Source organism: Protopterus annectens, chromosome 12.part0 (genome assembly GCF_019279795.1).
Source record: "Protopterus annectens isolate FY-2018-M chromosome 12.part0, PAN1.0, whole genome shotgun sequence".
In the NCBI taxonomy this organism is placed as follows: domain Eukaryota; kingdom Metazoa; phylum Chordata; order Ceratodontiformes; family Protopteridae; genus Protopterus; species Protopterus annectens.
Genome location: NC_056746.1, coordinates 1,362,061,789 through 1,362,078,208, shown reverse-complemented (window position 1 = coordinate 1,362,078,208; position 16,420 = coordinate 1,362,061,789). Strand labels below are relative to the sequence as shown.

General features: G+C 42.1%; 1 protein-coding gene across 1 annotated transcript in view; it reads right to left on the bottom strand.

Moving 5' to 3' along the window:
* Window positions 1–16,420, bottom strand: part of LAMA5 (laminin subunit alpha 5) — a 1,615,491-nt gene that overhangs the window by 166,861 nt on the left and 1,432,210 nt on the right. Inside the window, exons 71-72 of the mRNA XM_044090412.1 lie at window positions 12,162–12,329; window positions 823–961 (exon numbers count right to left, since the gene is read on the bottom strand). Of these exons, the coding sequence (XP_043946347.1) occupies window positions 823–961; window positions 12,162–12,329 (307 nt within the window). The remainder of the gene's footprint in view (window positions 1–822; window positions 962–12,161; window positions 12,330–16,420) is intronic.

The following is a 16,420-nucleotide window of genomic DNA, read 5'->3' as shown; positions in this document are numbered from 1 at the left end:
GGTTTTCTTTCCTTCCAACTGCTCTTTGTGTCGTCAGCATATGAAAAGAGGATGTTTATGCACTGCAGTCCCCCCCACCACTAGCATCTAACTCACCCCAGATATTTCAGGTCAGTATGATGGGAGCGTATTATATAAGAGCACCTCTTTGTCACTGCACATCCATATTTTGGACTTTTTCTTGCTGTGTTGATGTACCACTGGCCTCATTTACAGGCTCATGTGTGTACCAGTACTGCTTGCCCAAAAACGTACACCTATTAGGTGCAAAGTATTTCATTTCCCAGCATGCTTTCTAATGGAAGCAGTTTATTTCTGAACACAGGACAAATAAAAAATCTAACCATCATGTTTAAAAGCTACTCCTGGTAGAAATTTCCTCCCCAACCCTGAATGATATTAAACATAAATGCAAATTTCGAAGAAGGCAATGGTGACACAGCTGGAAAAGTCTTTTTTAATAGAGTTGTGGGTTGCTGATTCTAAGATGTACAATCCCTGTCTAAGGCCACCCATCCCACAAGACAGTGGCTGCTCTCAGGCAAGTATTTTGAAATAGCCTCTTTGCAGTCAGTGATTTACTGCGGTAAAAGCTGGGCTGACCTTTGGCTCATGGAACATCGCTAGTCTCTGCAAAAGGGACAGAAGGGAGGCCTTCTGCACAAGAAACTACCTTCACACTCTCCCCATTTAAAAAAAGCAATCATCCTTCCTTGTGCCCCCCCATGACTAAAGTCAGTTTTTAAATCCAGTACCACAAGTAAATATCTGACCACTGTATCAGCACTCTCTTAGTACATTAATAAAACCAGACTTGTTTACCTTCATTTTTCTCCTGGATTTCTTCTGTAAAGCTCGCATCTGCTGGGGTTGCTGTTCACTGGGGCAGCTCATGGAGACATTAACGTTTCCGACATTCTGCTGCAGATCCATCACCACCTGAGGTACTGATGTACCAGTTCTGAATCATAAAGAAGACCTCGCAGTCAGGCAAAAGGTATCAAGTAAATAAATAAATAAACACCTATTGTTTTCTTGTTTGGATTTCTGCCTGTCACACATAAACGTGTGGTCTCTTCTGACAATCTGCTATCACTATCCCACTTTCCACATATTCACATATTCAGTCTCCAGTTACCTGCTAAATGCACTGCAGAGTAGGGAGAAATAAGCAACCTATCCCACAATTCAGTGGACACAAGGGTACAGGATCTCATCCCGAGCAGGTTGCCAACTCACTGCAAGATGGAGGTGCACACAGACACATACACACAAAGATAACACGTACAGCCGTGGGCAGTTTACAACATCATTCTCTCGCTCCTACTGCGCATCTCGAGGATGAAGGAGGAGGAAATGAGATAATCCGCTGAAAACTCACATGGACGCAGGAAGGACATACAAACTCCACGTAGAAGGCAGCCCAGTCAAGAACCAAAGTGAAAAAACAAGCACTGTAAGGAAGCATACTAACCCTCACATGGACCCAGGAAGGACATACAAACTCCACGTAGAAGGCAGCCCAGTCAAGAACCAAAGTGAAAAACCAAGCACTGTAAGGAAGCATACTAACCCTCACATGGACCCAGGAAGGACATACAAACTCCACGTAGAAGGCAGCCCAGTCAAGAACCAAAGTGAAAAACCAAGCACTGTAAGGAAGCATACTAACCCTCACATGGACCCAGGAAGGACATACAAACTCCACGTAGAAGGCACCCCAGTCAAGAACCAAAGTGAAAACCAAGCACTGTAAGGAAGCATACTAACCCTCACATGGACCCAGGAAAGACATACAAACTCCACGTAGAAGGCAGCCCAGTCAAGAACCAAAGTGAAAAACCAAGCACTGTAAGGAAGCATACTAACCCTCACATGGACGCAGGAAGGACATACAAACTCCACGTAGAAGGCACCCCAGTCAAGAACCAAAGTGAAAAACCAAGCACTGTAAGGAAGCATACTAACCCTCACATGGACCCAGGAAAGACATACAAACTCCACGTAGAAGGCACCCCAGTCAAGAACCAAAGTGAAAAACCAAGCACTGTAAGGAAGCGTACTAACCCTCACATGGACCCAGGAAGGACATACAAACTCCACGTAGAAGGCAGCCCAGTCAAGAACCAAAGTGAAAAACCAAGCACTGTAAGGAAGCGTACTAACCATTGTACCACATGACACATTAATTATTTACTTATTTACTCAAAATTCACTGAGCTGCTCTGCTACCTGAAAAATAACTCTGAATCTCATATGGTCAGACATAATGTATGAGCAAACATAGGTTTTGCACCCCTCTATCATTTATATCACTGACTGCTCCATTTACAATAGTAATGCCACAGTAACATTATATCTGCTTGCAGGATTTAAAAAAGTGTAAAAGAAAAACAGAAACAGACTGTTGCATATATCAGGAACATACAAGAGCAAATATATTTCAGAACACTGGACCACAGACTAACAGCCTTCAACTGCCAAACTACTGGCAAAGAGATTACAGTTAACAGTCTGGACTGTCATACTGTACCAATATATTATTTTCTCTAGGTGGATTCTGTCCTTATGGCTATTGCTCATCAGCCCACCTCCCATAGGTCTTTTGGCCATTCTTTCTGGCATTGCAATGACCTCTCTCACAGAATCAGATGTGAAAGCCAACCAGAGGAAGCCATCATACAAGGAGTCATCAACGCTTTTGGGTCTTGCATCTTTCCTTCTTTCAGTCTAGGCACCCTAATTGCAATAGCTTAAGGGTCTGGCTTCACCCATCTATAATGGTGCCACCCATATTTAAGGGTTGGACCTTAATGTTCCCAACACTGAGGAAAACACCCCTGTAACTGTAAGCTCACCATTCTGACACAACTATATCATTGTTGCTGTACCATTCATTAGATTAAGGAATTAGCTAAAGGCAGATATTCATTTATTCAGCCCAAAGTCCAGAGATATGGATATCTCCATTTCAGGATTTCTCCTCCTCATGCTACGCATAACAGCATGACTCTTGGTGGAAAAGATAAAGCAACTAGTATCATCTTCAGTTCTTTTACACTCACCTGAGCTACACCAACTCGGGCAGATGTGGCCTTGGTTTTCAAATGATGACACATTCAGGAGTGCAGCACCCCCTTAAACTGCACTGTAGTGTTAGTAATGGAAAATTAATCCATCTACTTGTTGCAGAAATAGAACCCACAGCCTACTGTACCTAAGGTGAGTGTGCTACCTATGGAGCTAATCAGACTTAATGAAACATTTCTGTTCCTTGTTAGTAGTGATGGATGGATAAGCATTCTTCATATCTAGAGTTTTAGTGAGGCATGATGTAAGAGCAGGGCAGAAGAAACCACAGGTTTATCATCTCGCACTTTATTACCTTCAATAATTTATTTTACCTGGAAACGTAAAATATGGGTCTCCAAGGGCTGTCCTTTCCAACTCTCAAGAAAACTGCTGAATAGAAGCCTGTCCCTCGCTCTGATAATGGGGCCATTTCAATGGCTACTGACACCACCAGTGGGTCCAGGGTAGGACCTGCTGTAATAGTTTGACTGACAGTTTCTGTGGCTATCTTAAACCTCATACAACCACCTAGAATCTGCTACTAGGTTTTTATATGGCTATTTATTTTTTTCTTGATGTTACATAATCTAGAATGCCTCCTACATGTTGGAGGTTGTGATTCTGGCACTAGGGAAGCATCCACAAAAGCATGTTGCTACTCCTGAAAGACTGCAGCAATGATCTGTCCAGAAGTTCTAGCTATCTCTTTTGGGTGTCTTTGAATTCCTTGTCCCCTGTTTGAAATATTCATTGATTAACTTAATTGATAACTTCTCCATGGAAACATCCACAGAAGGGGAGACGCACACCTGCAGAAGCCAGATCCTCTCTTTAGTTTCAGAATTAGACAGCTATCCGGGAGAGCTTTCTCCTCCTCTTTGCTCATGGTGACTGAAGTGGAGGGTACCCCAAGAGGAGATGATACAGCATGCACCCTCTGCCATCTAGTAACATACTCTTCAGCAAATTGTCTGTGGTCAAAGATGGCTAGGGCTGATGTAGATGCCAGATGTCAGTGGGGTGGGCATTCCTGCGACAGGCATCTGAATACATGGATACTAGGCAAGTCTTTTGTTTTTATAAAACACTGAAATTGTGGGATCTTCTCCTAGGGGTATCAGATTCATTAATAAGAATAGTTAAAATAAACAGAGTAGGAGAGCATTCCACAGAGCTAAGTGCTCTGAGCTCATCACCTGTTAATGCTTGGCAAACATCACCTACTTATGAAACAGGAATTAAATCAGCTTGGCTTGGCTACAAGGCTGCCACCACATCACAATGTGGGTCTCCAGAGGGGCAACAAGAGATGGGGAAGCAGAACTGGGTGCAGAAAAAGGCAGTGTTCAATTACAGCTAGGGCCCTCAGGCCCGCACAGGACTGACGGGTGTCATTAAAGCCTCATGTTATCCTCTGATTCTGATATTACACTAATGAGGAAAGTACAGTTTTGTACCTACCATAAATGTAGATGTTCGAAGATCCACATTGCTGCAGTCCTTACACTTGGGTAGTCCGCTGTCCTCGGTCGGCCCGAATATCAAAGTATTAGGCTGACGTCGGGTCAAGGCGCTTAAGACTGACATCAGAACGTCAGGGTACAAATGCGCATGACCGACGTCATATCCTCAGTCTTTTCTTGCCCCAGATGTCAGAAGACCCTAAAGAGAAAGGTCAAAACCAAAAGACAGCAAAAAACAACCAACCACCCTTGCACCAACCATATGTACAATATATACAATATCCACAATATGTACAACCCAACCCATACAACCGCCTCTAACTACAGAGGGGAAGGAGGGACTGCAGCAATGTGGATCTTCGAACATCTACATTTATGGTAGGTACAAAACTGTACTATGTTCTTCATCTCACATTGCTGCAGTCCTTACACTTGGGTAGAATCCCAAAGCAGAGGTAAGGGAGGATGGCAAAACTATAAAGCAGTAGGAGCTGCCAAAATGCCCTGTAAAATTGCAGTGGCAAAGCCAGCCCTAGATTTAGAGTAAAGTGGAAGGTGATAATGCTTAGAGAAAGTATGCACTGAACTCCAAGTAGCTGCCTCCAAAATATCTTTAGTTGCCACCCCCCTCAAAAAAGCTGTAGAAGTGGCAGTAGCCCTAGTGGAATGAGGCCTAATCCCAGCTGGAATCTCCTTACCATGATGGGAATAACAGAAAGCAATACAAAACCCAATCCACTTAGAAATAGTTTGTTTTGACACAGGCTTGCCCTGAGAACCCAAAGCAAATGAAACAAATAACTGCTGAGACTGCCTGAACCCTTTAGTTCTGCTCAAATAATATCGCAACCGCCTGTGTACATCCAAAGTGTGCAAAATCTTTTCCCCTTTATTTTGGGAGTTTGCATAAAAAGTAGGCAAATGAATAGTTTGGTTTAAAGCCACACTAGAAACCACTTTAGGCATAAAGGAAGGATTAGTACGCAAAGATACCCTATCCTTATGGAAAATTAAGAAAGGCTCAACCGCCATAAGGGCCTGTAATTCAGAAACCCTTCTTGCAGAGGTAATGGCCAACAAAAAAGCAGTCTTCCATGATAAATATTTCAACTCGGCAGTAGCTGCAGGCTCAAAAGGTTGTAGAGTGAGTTTCTCCAACACAAAATTGAGATCCCAAGCAGGAGTAGGAGCTGGGGTCTTATATTCTTTGCCCCTCTGAGAAATTGCTTAAACAAAGGATGAGAAAACAATGGTGGGTCACAGTCATAGTGAGCAGAAATTGCTGCAGCATGAACCTTAATAGAAGAGAAGGACAAACCTTTGTCCAGTAACTCAGTAAGATATTGAAGAGCCACACTTAAATTAGGCTCAGAAACATCAAATTCCTTTGCTGTACTCCAAAATAAAAATCTCTTCCATTTATCTACACTTTCCTTGTACTAGGCCTTCTGGCCTCCAAAATAACATCCAAAACTTGCTGTGGAAGCTGAGACCCTCCAGGGTTCAAAACAGAATATGCCAGGCTGTTAGGTGAAGAGAGTGAAGTTTGACATTGAGTAAATGACTGTTCTCCTGAGACAGCAGGTGTGGAATCAAGGTAAAGGCCATGGAGGCTCCCGCATCAGACTTCTCAGTAATGGGTACCAGTGCTGTCGAGGCCAATCTGGAGCTATTAAAATCATCTTTGGCTTGTCCTGTCTGACCTTCAGGAGTACCTTTGGGAGGAGAGGCAGAGGTGGAAAGGCATACACATGAAGCTTGCTCCAATTGAATGAAAGAGCATCCACTTTCCAAGCCGTGGGATGAAACCTTTTTGTGCAAAACTTTGGCAGCTGGTAGTTTAGTGGAGAAGCGAACAGATCTATGTCTGGAGTTCCCCATAACACTGTCAATTTCTGAAATACATGAGGATCCAATTTCCACCGTGGGGATCCATAATTTGTCTGCTCAACACATCTGCTAAGGAGTTCTGTGCTCCGGCAGAAACCTTGCCTGAAGATTTAGCTGTAAACTGAGAGCAGTCTCCCACAAAATCATTGCTTGTCTGCATAGAGGATAAGAATGTGTTCCCCTTGCTTGTTGATGTACCACATGACAGTTGTGTTGTCTGTTAGAACCAACACCTGTCCTGGAAGAAGTAAATCCTTGAAAGCTATTAATGCAAATTGGACTGCTAACATCTCCTTCAAGTTGATATGTAGATGTTGAAGTCTGGCAGGCCACGTGTCTTGTACCCACTTTCCATTTAGATGAGCTCCCCAAGCTTTGTCTGAGGCATCTGTCGTTAGAATCTGAACAGAGAGTCCCTTGTTTAGGTGACATTCCTGAGCCCACCACAAAAATTCCTTTTGAATGCAAGGTATTATCTGAATGACAGTGTCCATATCTTGGCAGTGCTGTGTCCATACATTTTGAGATACCATTGCAGCTTCCTCATATGCAGTTTGGCATTGGGAAGCACCAGAATACAAGATGCCATGAACCCCAAGGCTTGAAGGACTGTCCTTGCAGTCAGCCTGGACTGATGAGACAATTGATGGAAGTAAAGAGAAAGATTCTTTTGTTTGTCCGGGGTCAAAAGGCCATCTGGGATGCTGTATTCAGTCTCACACCCAGAAAGCACATGTCCTGAGAGGGTACTAGACTGGACTTTATTTCGTTCACAGAATACCCCAGGCATCTTAGCACTGCTATCACATATTGTAAATGATGAAGAAGTTCGTCCTTTCCTTGGGCCAGAATCAGGCAATCGTCCAAATAAGGATAAATCTGTATTCCTCTTAGCCTGAAGAAAGCTATCACTGGAGCCAGAACCTTCGTGAACACTCTGGGCAGTAGACAAGCCAAAGGGCAATGCAGAGAACTGATAATGAGAAGTCCCAGCCGCAGATACTTCCTGCAACTTAGCCTGATAGGCACATGAAGGTAAGCCTCCTTGAGATCCAGAGTCACCATCCAGTGATCTTTGCCCAGCAGAGGTAAAAGCTGTTGTAACGTCAACATTTTGAACTTGGGAATGTCCAGATAAGTGTTGAGGATAGATAAATCCAAAATTGGTCTCCACGTGTTCCCTTCTTTGGTACTAGGAACAGGCGAGAATAAAATCCTAGGCCCACTTCTGGCAGAGGGACCGGTTGTATGGCCCCTATTTGAAGCAGCAGAGAAATTTGTTTGTGAGCCTCTAGTCTTTGCTGAGGAGGAACGTCCGGCATGCCTTTGAAAGGAGGCAAGGTATGGAAATAAAACCTGTAACCTTGGTGTATGATATCCAATACCCATCTGTCTTGGGTAATCAAACTCCAATTTTCCTTGAAGAGTGCCAACCTTCCTCCCAAAGGTGCTGCCAGGCAAGAAGGATCTGGCAGCTGAAAAGGTAGGTAATTGGGCCTGTTTACGAAAGGACTGGCCCCTGCCCTCACCTCAAGATTGTGCAGGTGAACTCCTGTTCTAGGTCTGAAGGAGCTCTGAGCTCTGCCCCTACTACGCCTAGATCGACCCCTAGACTGTGAATCATAAGAAGGACGCCCACCCCTTAGCAGGCCAATTCCTACTAAACTGGAGGCTGAACTTGCAAAAATCTTTAACAGCCTGCATAGACTTAGCCTTGTCTTCCATTTTCTTCAAGACTGGCTCCACAGGAGAACCAAACAACACATCAGACTGTAAAGGAGCATCCAAAATCCTTGTCTTAACATGGTCAGATAAATTCTGATCCCTCAGCCAGGCGTGCAAGAACTGACCCAGTGGCAGCCACCCTAGACGAGGCCTGTACAGCATCAAAACCACATTGTAAAGAATGCTTACCCACCTGTTCAGAGACATGTACCAAATCTTGTAATTCTTTACACTCAATGCCTTCCACCAGAGCATCTACCTTAGACTTCAATTGTGTAAGAAGATAATTTTGATATTTCAACATGTGAAACTGGCAATTCAAAGCCCTCATAGCTAAGGTGGAAGAAGTATAGACTTTCTTTCCCCATCTATCCAAAGCTCTGGCCTCTTTATCTGGAGGAACCGGATTTTTCACAACAGAGGCCTTGACATCCTTAGGTCCCTGACTAACAGTTTCTGGGTCCGCCCTAGGACTCTTATAAAGATATTTATGAGCCTCAGGCACCCTGTAATACCTATCCGGTTTAACAGGAGCAGGAGGCAAAGAATCAGGATTAAGTGAAGCCTCTGCAAAAACATCTTCCACAACATCCAGAACAGGTGGTATAGCCAAAGGCCTATGCTGGGGTAAAAGCAAAAACTCCCTAAGCCTTTTCCTGGAATCAGAGAAGTCCTGACCTTCCCACTTAAAATGTTCCCTCATGGAATGAAGTGTCTCTGAAAAAGAAAAATCCTCTGGAGGAGAAGCAGAAGGAGTTGAATCATCTGCATCAGAATCAGAATAAGGAGAGTACTCCTGCAAGTCTTCAGCCAAGACTCTCAAACATCCAAGCCTGCTCAAAACTCCCCAACCCTGGTTCCACCCTAGGCCTCTTATCAGGAGGGGGCAAAGAACCTCTAATCAAAGTAATTAAATCTTCTGCCATTTTAAGCATGTGCTTCTTGGGCACAGATCCTGTAGAACTAGGAGTGACACCAACAGAAGCTAAACCTGGCCTGCCTCTGGGAGAAGCCTTGGAAACAGAAGGAGAGGGCCTAACCACCCTAGGAAGGGAGGGAGTATAGTAACTTGAGAAGCCCCTTCAGCCTGACCTGCCTCCTGAGAGGCCACATCCTGCAATATCAAAGTCTCCCCGACTCCAGAGGTGGAACCACCGGTTCCACTGACACCTCTAAAGAACTGGCGTCCGCACGGACGACTCTTCTGCCTGGGCTTAGCTGCTTTGTCTTTGCGCTTAGCATCCGACGGCATATTGTAATTGCACCGCTTCCAAAGACCAACCTGGCACAATCTAACCTTCGCTTAATAGTGCGCTTATTGAACCTAGCACAAAGCGACACCCAACAACGCCGTGCTCAGGCCCCAAACAAGGAATACACAAAGTATGATAGTCCCTATGCGCCATCTGCTTCCCACAAGAAATACAGTTATTCACTTTTTCTGACATCCGTAAACCACTGAGGCAAGAAAAACTAAAATATTCCCCAACGGGTACTTAGCCAACTTTGACTCGGTCTGAAACTCCGAAAATTTCAGAACGAACGGCACTTGCAACGCTGCTTCTGCATCGGACCATGCGGCAAAAGACTGAGGATATGACGCCGGTCATGCGATTTGGACCCTGACGCTCTGATGTCAGTCTTTTGACCGACGTCAGCCTAATACTTTGATATTCGGGCCGACCGAGGACAGCGGACTACCCAAGTGTAAGGACTACAGCAATGTGAGATGAAGAACATCAGTTCCTCCCCTTTTTCTTTGGCAGAAGGGGCATTGCTATATGTAGTGGGAACTTAGCAGGTGTGACCCACTGTCTCAGATATTCCAGCACAAATTTTCTATAGTTGAAAAAGGTTGGGTCTGAAGCAGGCATCAATGGAGCAGACATTTCATGTGTCAGTACAAATGAAGATCCTCTATGCACGGGAAAGTACAGGTGTGCAACCAACTGATCATAACAGCAAATGTCCAAATGTAGTCACGGTTGTAGTTATAGTTCCAGATAACTGCTGCAGGCTGAATTCCAACACCTAGCCAGACTTTCTCAGTTGAGTACACTTCCATATTGGCTGTACTGATGTTATCTTACCTCTGACATCTTCATATCCTTGGTATAAAGATGACATCCACCAGTGACATCTCTGCTTTTTCTTGCCTTCTCTTCAGTCAGTATTGGTCTTGGTGGAACATGCTGCAGGGCTTCTAAACTGTGGCACTAAATGTTATGGCCATCCTGAAGGACCTGAACATGAAAATTCATAAGGACAGACAAAGTGACCATGTGGAGTGGGAAGGGACATGGATACCTACTCTGGCCCTAGGTTACCAGAAAAATACAGGGCATGGTCTGCAACAGTGATCACACAAATATCTATTGTTTTGGTAAGTTGGTTACATACCTGTACTATGTTTTTTTGTATGGATCTTTGCTGCAGTCAGAATTTCAGAGGATATTACCAAAGCTGACCATCTTATCAGTTACGATAGTTGGACTACTGGATGGAAGAGGAGGGCAGTGTGTCTTCTGTATGACAGATACAATCCCAGCTCTAGCCATAGTTACAATGTCCAGCCTGTAACATTGAGAAATGTTATGTACTGCAGACCATGTAGCTCTGTCTAAAATGTCCTGTTCACACCCCCTTTCTGGTAGGCTTCATTGGAAGCTGTGGCCCTGTTAGAATTGAGTATGTTCTTTTGTTATGGATGCCTGCCAGTGTGGGATGCAAAAAAGGCAATACTAAACCAGGCATGGGACCCTCAAGCCCTGATAGGATTGATGTGGTCACTAAAGCCTCATGCTATCCACCAGTTCAGAGATGACCCCAATGGGAACAGTGGTACCTTTTTTTTTCTTTTGGCAGAAGGGGCAAAATGAGAGGTAGAAAGAACACGGGTTTGGGGACTTAGGGGGCGTGGCAGTGTTCTGTCCATTTAGAAATAGCCTGCTTTGGCACAAGTAATCTTTTTTTTCAGCAAAATATACAAATAAACTGTTTTCAGTTATATTCAGGTAGTATCTCAGTTGCTTATGAACATCCAATGGATGTATAACTCTTTTCACCTCTGTTCAGAGAGACTTGTAACTAAAACAGTTTGGGTCACTTCAGTAATGACTTGAGCATGGATGAGGGGTTAGTGCTCAGGGTTATCCTGTCTATGTGAAATATTTAATGTTTCTTTGCAGATGAAGGTCAGGAACTCTGACACTCTCTTGGATGGTGTAAATGCAATTAATGTTGTTTTAAAAGGTGATGACCACGGAGTTCATTTCATCCCATCCGAACACTATTCTTTTGACTGGTAACCAGGACATTACTGTTGCAGGCTCTATGCCATTGTTGTGGTCTTATTATTATTTGGAAAAAGACATAGAAAGTACATGGAGCTACGATAGCTCTAACCCTGCACACAGCTGGTATCAAAGCTCCAAACAGCAATGACCAGCACCAGATGTGGATCAGAAAAATGGTTAATAAAGAATTGCTTAATACAAGTAATTTTCAATCTCCATGTGTTGTTGGTTCATTACTGTTTGGAGCTTGTTTTTATTTGTCCCATACAAACTTAACATTCTGTTGAAGCACAGACACTGAAGTGTGGACTGGGAAAGAATCTTTTCCTTAAGCTCTGGAGATTCTTGTAATATGAGACACACACCTGGCTTCTTTTCCAAGCTCCTCTACTGTATGCCAGAATATGAACTGATCCACTTTAATTGTTATCATCAAATCCTTTTCCTTTCTTAAACTCGTGACCTTGAGCCCATGAACCCAAGTAATTTCTACAAAAATGTTATTTAACGGTTTGCTTGTTTGCAACATTTAAAAAAGAAGTACAACAATGCAGGATCCCAGTAGTGTATCCACTGGAATCTCTCCTCATGCTAAGAAGATGTCTCTTGCCACAACTTGCTACATCTTTCAAAAGAGTCAGTATATGTCACTCTTTCAAATGATACTGTTCGGCATGTATTGTCCATTAGATAATGACAAGAAATGAGTATTTACCTTCTGAGGAATACATTACTGACACATCCCACGAGGCTGGTATCCTGGCTTGCATCTGGGAGGCCACCAAGATAAACCTGCCCCTTATCCACAGGGGTGCTCAGCTGGGCTGCTCCACTTCTGACTCTAGTTTGTTTTTCAAGTTTGTCATCCACATAGAATGTCACCCTAAAACAAATACAATATGAATGAGTCACACTAGGAATCTTTTTATTCATATTTATCTTTCACAGCTTCTTCTTCTTCTCAAGAATAATTACAATCACTGACAAATAAAAAAAAAGACACTGCATGGTAAGGTCTGAAAATCTTTTCTATGTACTGACTGAATTACAGACAGAGAGATTATTATGAGTGTCATGATCAAACTCCAGTGCTGAGAAAAAGACAAGCTAGTAAAGTGCTTCTGTGGGTGAGACACGATCTTAATTGTTAAGCATTCCCATAAGCGCTGTTAAGATCAAGTCTCGCTAACAGCACTGACCACAAAACGACAGTGACAGAATTTAGAACAGTTTTGTATCTGCCCGCTGTCTATGCCAGTAATCTGTCCCTCACTTTCTCTTAACATTTTCCCTAATGTAAGATATGGGTTGCTGTCTGTCTGACAGCACTCTACGGCTATGAAAACCATCAACACTTTGTGGTATTTTTAATTTCCTTCTCTAACTAGAAGTACATGGAACAGGCAAAGCTTCATGCACTACAAAGACTTACGACTGGGTCTCTGATCACAACCTACAATTATATATCCTTGATATGGCTACCAAGATTCACTTCTCAATCTTTGCTTTTGAGGCGAATTTCTCAACATCCATGTGTCAAACACATAAAAAATAACACACGAATCGAGACTTGATCCTAGTCGTCTGTTTTAAATCTTTTTCAGTGACTTCTGGAGCAGGAGCCACTGGATGACAGGATATTACTTTGCTAAAACACATCTTATGTGCTCTGTTGCTTTTAGCACTGTTTTCCCTCAACAGCATGCATGAACACCTAGCATGTAATTCTTCTGTGCAACTGTGGCTTTTACCCTGGAATGATGAGTAATAATATAGCACAATAATAGTTATGATGCTGGGTTATAAAGCAGGAGAGAAGAGGGATGAATCCTATTACCCACCATATGGACAGTGTGTGGCCATAAGTATGTCACATTCCTTGGGCTCCTGAGTGTTACCTGTGAAAGGGATATTCCTGACAATATGATCTGATAAAAGAACAGAATACATACAGTGGATATAAAAATTGTACAGACCCCTGTTAAAATGTCAGTTTTTTGTGATATAAAAAATGAGACCACAATAAATAATTTCAAAACTTTTCCCACCTTTAATGTTACCTATAACCTGTGCAATTCAAATGAAAAACAAACAAATATGTTAGGGGAAAAATATAAAAAATAAAAAATGTACAATAAGCTGGCTGCATAAGTGTGCACACCCTTAAACTAATACTTTGTTTAAGCACCTTTTGATTTAATTACAACATTCAGTCTTTTGGGGTAAAATGTCAGGAAAATGTTACTAGGACAGCTGAACTGTGGGGTTAATGAGTCTCTTTAATTGATGGCAGGTGTATCCCAAGAAGACTGAATGCTGTAATTAAATCAAAAGGTGCTTCAAAGTATTAGTTTAAGGGTGTGCACACTTACGCAACCAGCTTATTGTACGTTTTTTATTTTTCATATTTATTCCCCTAACAGATTTGTTTGTTTCTCAATTGAATTGTACAGGTTATAGGTCACATGAAAGGTGAGAAAAGTTTTGAAATTATTTATTGTGGTCTTATTTTTTTCATATCACAAAAACCTGGCATTTTAACAGGGTTGTGTACACTTTTTATATGCACTGTATGTTTACAGTAAAAGAAGAAAAAAATTCAGTCTTGGAAGTGGCTGTTACAGAATGCTGCAGGATGAGTTATAGTAAGTCTAATTATACAGTGGGTGAAGATATTTCACATTTACTGATGTACCTCTCTAAGCTGCAGGGTCAAGGACACACTATTTGACTTAGTGACTCATACAAATGAGTCACACCACGAATGGTCATCACAGGAGAGTTATGTTAACAGCACTGTAGTGCAATCTTGGAGTTGGTATATTTAATTTACGGGGCTGTATGGGGGCAGAGTCCCCCACTTGGGGTGTGCAGGGGGGCTTACCCCCCTGGAAAAACATAGTAAACAGTGTGTGGGATGTTATTTATAGTTGCTTTGTAGATTTCAATGTTTTGAGATTCGATGTTATGACTTTTAGATATTTTGAAGTTTAGATGTTATGGTCTTGATGTTTTGAGTTTAGATGTTATGAAGAGCAGATGTTTTGATAGCTAACCATCTACATATGTATATATATGGTTTACTATCAAAAGGGCGATCGGACTACGTTCGAATTCTGTATGTCTGATCGCCCAATTCGAGATACCGAAATAATAAAAAAAAATGTTGAAATGCACAACAGCAAATGCTAGTGTGCATTCTCTGTTGTGCAGTTCAACATTTTGAATGTAGATCACACTATAGTGGGGATCGGAAATGTATCCTTTTCTTCACTGTAGTGCGATCTGACAGTTTGTACATAAAAGTAGCAAGTGGTGTGGGGGTGTGCATGGAGGGCTTGCCCCCCCCTGCAAAAATGTTCTGTTACTGTTGACCAGAAGTGTAGTATTTTTGGTTTAAGTCGACATTTCTGATATGTCAACTTTACCGAAATACTTCATTCTACATTTATTTGGTTCGTCCTTGTGATTTACGATATTCTGATTCGGAAATCTAAACACTCGTAAAATGTCAGTGTGAGAATATGATAGTAAACCTATATATATATATATATATATATATATATATATATGGTTTCACTTCAGAATCTCGAATTACTGAAAACTCGAACTTCATACGGTCGAGACCATATGATCGAATTTTCAGAAACTCGAAATTTTGAAGTGAAATAAAAAAATATACCCAAACACATTGTTTCTACAGCAGGGCAAGCTCCCCAGCACCACCCCACCTGACCCCCCCCTACTTAAATATACCAACTCAGAAATCGCACTTCAGTGAAGAAAAAAGGGAAATCTCCCATTCCACGCTGTATGCAGAATTGCAGAACGGGAGATTTTCCATTTTCTTGCTATAGTGCGATCACAGAGATGGTATATTTAAGTAGGGAGGGTGCAGGGGGGCTTGCCTCCCTGCAGACATTATGTGTTTGGGTATTTTTTTTTTTTTTTATTTCACTTCGGAATTTTAAGTTTCTGAATACTCGATCATATGGTCTTGAGATTCTGAAGTGGAACCATGTATAAATATATACAGATATACACACACACACATATATATATATATATATATATATATATATATATACATACATATATACATACATACATATACATATGGGTCTACTTCATTTGATCGTAAGACCATTTGACCTAAACCCATTTGATCGCAATTTAATTTGATCGAAAACCAGTATTCAAGGCAAATAACAGGGATTTGTCCCCCTCCCCAATGTCGTGCGACCTTGGAGTTGGCATATACAGTTAGGGTGTGTGTGGGGGGGGCAAAGCCCCCCACCTATTTTCATTTAAAATCTGTACTTTTTGTTTTATTTTCTTCTTTTAAGGAAAACTGCGCCCCCCACACCCCCCTAACTATATATACCAACTCCAGGGTCACACGACATTGGGGAGGGGGACAAATCCCAGATTTATGCCTTGAATACTGGTTTTCGATCAAATGAAATTTCGATCAAAAGGGTTTAGGTCAAATGGTCTTTCGATCAAATGAAGTAGACCCATATATATATATATATATATATATATATATATATATATATATATATATATATATATACACACACACATACATACACATGTTTTGGGACATTCAGCAGCATTTATCTTTTAGTAAATGAGGTAGAAGCACACTGTCTATGTGACACCTGGAGGGGCCCTGTGGGCTCAGTATTGTAACAAACTCTGAGAAGTTGGCAGCCTGGGTTAGGAAATGTGCACTGGAACCCACTGTCCTCTCTGCACTTCATACTGTAGATGTGGAATGTGACTGGTTTCCCTGCAAGTGTGAAGATCCCTATCGGCCCAGCCTGCTATCTCTCCTCTACTACATTTAAGCCCTAACTTCAAGAGGATTTCTGTCTATACAAACTGAGCTGAGCAGAGGAGGGGCACTGGCCACAGCTCTGATCTGTGATATATAACAATAAGTATCCCGTTTTTTTCCCTTATTTTTAC